This window comes from Triticum urartu, chromosome 5 (assembly GCF_003073215.2).
Source record: "Triticum urartu cultivar G1812 chromosome 5, Tu2.1, whole genome shotgun sequence".
Classification (NCBI taxonomy): Eukaryota; Viridiplantae; Streptophyta; class Magnoliopsida; order Poales; family Poaceae; genus Triticum; species Triticum urartu.
Window position 1 is genome coordinate 189,363,475 of NC_053026.1, and position 5,209 is coordinate 189,368,683.

The following is a 5,209-nucleotide window of genomic DNA, read 5'->3' on the forward strand; positions in this document are numbered from 1 at the left end:
CAACGCACTGACGCCGCCAGCGAGAAGAAAGGGCTTGATCTTTCTCGTTCATCTGACGGCGTGGGAGATTTGGCGTGAGAGAAACCGACGGCTATTCCAGCAGGAGGCAATGACTAAAGCTGCATTCAAGCGCAAGGTCATGGATGAAATCAAGATGTGGAACATGGCTGGTGCTGGCATACCTTTTGACCCAGGCTGAGTTGGCATCAGTAGTCTTCTTTCTTCTCCTTTGTTTTCTTCTTTTGGTGTTGTCCGCTTGGGCGTGTTTATTGTACTCGAATTCTTCTGATCAATAAATTTGACAGATCAACTGTCAACATTTAAAAAAAAAGACAGACAATCTCACACCCCCGAGTGTGCATGTGTAATTACAGAACAAGGCATTTTTTGTAACCATGAGAGAGATCAAAGTGACCATAGTGAGCTCTGGAACATAAACTCAGCGACAAATTAGCCGTTGACGCACACAACTGACCAAAAATTTGGCAACATATATACCAAAAGGCATGGTAGAAAACAAAAATTAACATGGGAGAACCAAGCAGCCATCTTTAACATCATGGTGGCCCCTTTCTAATCCCCTTCCTTTACATGAAGATGAAGACGAAGGCACGTACGTACGTATTTGCACTTAAAAATACGATTTGGAACACAAACAAGCAAACCAAGAAGAAGAAAGCTACCTACACCCACCAAATTGCCCGATCAATGGCGAGATGGGATGAATCAATCAGCATTGTGCATGGAGGAATCGAGGCCCTCCACGCGGCTGCGCACGATGCGGTGGAACACCTCCCGCACCTGCTTCTCCAGCGGCTCCAGCCCTTCCCTCATGGCCGCGCACACGGCGGAGAGCTCCGCCGCGGCCTCCCGCAGGTCGGCCTCCCTGTCCCCGAAGAGCGGGATGGGGGCCGCGTCAATGGCGTCAGCGAGCTTCTGTGTGGCTTTATCAAGCACGTGGATTTCCTTGAGCAGGCCGCAGGAAGAGCGCCTCTCCTTGCGCTTCCCCTCCTCGGCCAGGCGTTCTTGCAGGGTGAGGAGAGGCGGCGCCCAGGGGAATGCGGCGCGCGCTGGCGCCACGGGCAGGTGGTGCGCCAGGAGCGCGCTGGAGCGGTCCGGGCATGGGACGGCGGCGACGAGCGCCCACGCCGTGAAGTGGAGTATGCAGCCCATGGCATAGACCGGCGCCACGAGGCCCCCCTCGTGGGCGCGCGGCGCGGTCAGCCCGGCCCCGATGGCCTGCAGCTGCCGCGACGCCGACCACGCGCGGGACACGCTCCAGGAGAGGGAGCGGAAATGGGACGCCGATGAGGCGGCGGAGGAGCCGGTGGCCGAGCCGCGCGACGGGGACGCGCGAGCGCGGCCGAAGGAGCGGTTGCGGTGGGAGGCGAGGAAGGAGGCGACGCCCCCGCTGGCGGCGGCGGTGGTGTCGTCGACGAGCAGGACGGAGAGCTCGGAGACGGCCTTGCGGGCGCGGCGGAGCTGGCCCTCGTGGATCTCCCCGGGCGCGAGGAGCACGGAGGCGGCGATGTCGGCGAGGCGCTCGAGGCGGCGCACCTGGTCGACGCCGTCGCGGGCCGCGTTGCAGACGTCGAGCGCCTTGACGGCCCTCTCGTGGAACTCGGCGACGAGGCGCTCGGCCGCGGCCGGCAGCGCCCCGCGGCGGCGCGCCTGCGCCAGCACGACCCGGAACTCCTCCTGGCAGAGGATGAAGGCCTCGAGGAGGCGGCGGATCCAGGCGACGGAGAGGATCTCCTCCTGCGCGGGCACTCCCTCGGCCGCCTCCGCGGGCAGCAGGTCCCCGAGGTTGGCGGCCAGGTGGCGCTGGAAGACCTCGAGGTCGGCCTCCTCGCCCGACGCCATGGCCGTGTGGTCACGGCGGAGCGAGAGGAGCGAGCCGAAGGAGAAGGGCGACGGGGAGGACGACGCCCCCTGGTAGTCCGTCACCGGCATGGCCTCCGGCGAGGTCGCCGGCCGAGGGCCGGGCGGATCTCGCGCGCGTGTCCGGGCTTAGCGGGCTAGCGGGCGCGGGGCCCGGCGCATCTGTCGCGGCGACGACGGGGAGGGAATGGAATGGGAATGGGAACGGGGAATGTGGCAATGCGAGTGGGAAGGGAGGATGGAGTTTTATATGAAGGCGTTCATTACTTTAAATGGATTGTTAAATTAAATTAGCAGTGTTTAATAATGAGCTTGTTTTTGGGAGGCTGGGATGGCAGGGGTGCGCTAATCATGAAATGCTTCCACTTATTTATAGGCCGGGGAATTCTTTTGTGCCTGGGATGTTTTCTACGCCTCCTTTTGGGTTGTTTTACCACCAGAAAGTCCTTACCGGTGTTGATATTGCTTTTTATGGTAATAATCGCATGTTTTTAGCATGGCTATTGGATTTCCTTGCTTTGTAAAAAGCAGTTAAGCAACGGATGACAATCTCATTACTCTCCATACCGTACTCAACTCATGCGTGGTGGACACCAGCGGAGCTCTATGAATGTAGTAAAGCAAAATCTTTCCGTATGTGCTTGAGTTACTAGAGAAGGGAGAGAGCGAGAGCGAGAGTGCGTGAGAGCCCTCCCTCCGCCGTGCATCACTCCGACGCCGGCATCCACCTAACCCGTCGCTTGCCGCTCCGGCAGCGCCGGCCACCTCCTCCTTTGTTCTCCGCCCCCGCTCTCTGCTTCCTGGCCATGGCGGAGAGCCCCCGCTCCGTCAACTCCGTGTTCCCTCGGGAGAGGCCCGTCGTCTCTGGTCTGGGGATCTCCTCGGCTTCCGAGAGATCCGCCGAGGACGTGGCTGGCCCGTTGGCGCCCGGCGTGCCACCGGCCGCGCCTCTGCTGGAGGGTGCCGTGCCGGAGACCTGTCGGCGTGTGTCCCCGTGGCAGGCGGCCCCTGCTTCGAAGAAGACCCTATGGAAGAGGAGGGTGGGTGCGGATCTGCCAGCTGGGGCTCCGCGCCGCCCCTCGCCGGTGAGGAAGGAGGTCTCGCCGGAGATGCGGGACAAGTGCTTTCGGTGTCTTGCAAAAGGGCACTTTCTGAAGGACTGCACCAATGAGGTGGTGTGCTTCCGCTGCGGGCTCCCCGGCCATGTCGCCTCGCAGTGCAAGCGGCCGCGCAGCCCGTCGCCGATGGAGGAGCTCCATCGGGATGCGGCGGCTAAGGTGGCTCGCCGTTCTGCGCCGTGGGACGAGGTGGGGTCTGGGTCGGCTAGGCACGCTGCTTCTGCCAGGGCCGCACCACCGCCGCCCTTGGCTGATCCTGCGGCGGACCCGGTGTGGCCGCGGCTCGCCGTGCCGCGCTTGGAGGTGGCGGTTGATCCGAAAATGGAGCCGTCAGAGTTGTGCGTTGTAAGGAGGCCCCGCGCCATGGATGACATTGAGCACCGGCTTCACAAAGCCATGGTGGTGTACATTGGTGGGGACAGGTCGGAGATCTCGCCGGAGCTGGTGAGGCGTGCTCTGAAAGATAGGATGGGCATCCCTGAGGACAGATTTTCGGTGCACAAGTTCTGGCCAGAGGATTTCCTGGTGGTCTTTGCTAGACAGGAGGACAGGAATCTGTTGAGCAGGCGGCCGGTGCTGGAGCTTGATGGGCACAGGTTGTCGTTCCGGCAGTGGATCAGGCAGTCGCAGGCGGTGTTCGCGACCATGCGCTTCAAGGTGAGGTTGGTCATCGAGGGGATCCCGGTGCACGCATGGGAGCTTGAGGTGATTGAGAGTTTGTTGGGCGGTGCATGTATCATCGATTCCATTGCGCCGGAGACCTCTGCTAGCTCAGATCTTGCTGCGTTCAAGTTGCTGCCCTGGACGGCGGACCCGGAGCAAATCCCCACCCGCCGCTGGCTCGCGGTGCCGGTGTCGGAGCCGGAGGAGCAGAGGGCGCTTTTCCAGCCCAAGACTCTGTAATACAAAGTGCTCATACATCTGGACTCTGTGATTTCGTTCCCGGAGGGGGAGGAACCGTGGTTCTTGGGCGGCTCGTCGGACAGTGGCCAAAGCGGCCTGCCGGACTCAGAGATGGATATGGGAGGAGGCGCTAACACGCAGAACTTTGGCTGGCAGTTTGGGGTCCGCGACTCGAGGGGCGACAATGCCGGAGGGACGGGAGGTGGCCGGAGCTATGCCGGCAGCGTGGCCCACGGCGGAGCACCATCATCGGAGTGGAAGATTCCCCCCATGGTCCAGGCTAGAGAGAGATGCCGTGGTGGGGCCGGGGTCCGCGCCCACGATAGGCTGACGGTGCGTCAGTCTACTTTTGACCGGATCGCTTCTGGGCCCGGACAGGTGGATGAGGATGCCACGGGGACAATTCGAATTTCGAATCCCACTGGCGCGTGCGCTTCGAGGAGGCAGGTGGTGGGACAGGTGGTTCCAGAACGGTTCTTTGGAGAAGGGGCGACGATTCCGGCACCAATCATGCAGCAAGCAGTTCTGATGGACTCCCACGCGCGATTTGATGCGACCCTGATGGATAAAGATGTTGAACCCGAGGAGATACGACTTCTGGCAGCCCGGCTAGACATGACCAAGGGCGAGACTGGCGGGTCAGTGTGTCGCCACAGCTGGATGGCCCCACGACGGAGAAGGTGGCGATTGTAGTGGCCCCCACCTTGGTGGTTGGTGAGGGACTGGATCCCAGGTCGGAGGCACGCGACAGGGGAGACAAAGATGCAGCAGTATTGGGAGGCATGGAGGGCCACATGCAGGCTGGGATCTCGCCCTCCACACAGGATCCCATTGGGTGTACGCTGGAGCCAGCCCCACACGGGCCCATCGGAGACCAGGCGGGAAGTGGAGGATCTGTGGGGATCAGTGCCCAGGCTAATTCGCTGGGTGAGTTGGTGCCAATGATTGGCACGGATGCCCAAACAGGCGGGGACAAGGGGGCCCCTGGACAAGTGGCGTCCATGCAGGAGTTCGAGGCCGCCCAGCTAATTCCTCACGTAAACAGCGACATGCAAAACGTGGAGTTGGCATGCAATGGTGGCATGAAGCCACAGGAGGTCGCTGCTTTCGGAAAACTAAAGTGGTTCTGCAATGCCCTTGTCCGCAAGTTGGCACCCCCTCTCCTTCAGGAAGTGCAATCATCGCTGAGACCGGAAGCAGAACCATTCACGCCACGGCGTACTACATGAGGCGCCAAGCGCGCGATGTCGTCGATTCCCGCGAAGGCTACACAGGCGGAGAACGTGCTCATGCGGGCACCAGATCTG

General features: G+C 61.3%; 1 protein-coding gene across 1 annotated transcript; it reads right to left on the bottom strand.

The window, feature by feature from the left end:
• Positions 1 to 497: 497 nt before the first annotated feature.
• LOC125508353 (protein ROH1-like) lies at positions 498 to 2,106 on the bottom strand. The gene has a single exon (XM_048673053.1). It carries the CDS (start codon positions 1,951 to 1,953, stop codon positions 727 to 729), a length of 1,227 nt encoding a protein of 408 aa, XP_048529010.1. The 5' UTR covers positions 1,954 to 2,106; the 3' UTR covers positions 498 to 726.
• Positions 2,107 to 5,209: the final 3,103 nt, after the last annotated feature.

What these genes read in the sequence shown, in the direction of transcription:
- LOC125508353 (XM_048673053.1), bottom strand. Translation starts at nt 1,953, where the DNA reads ATGCCGGTGACGGACTACCAGGGGGCGTCGTCCTCCCCGTCGCCCTTC.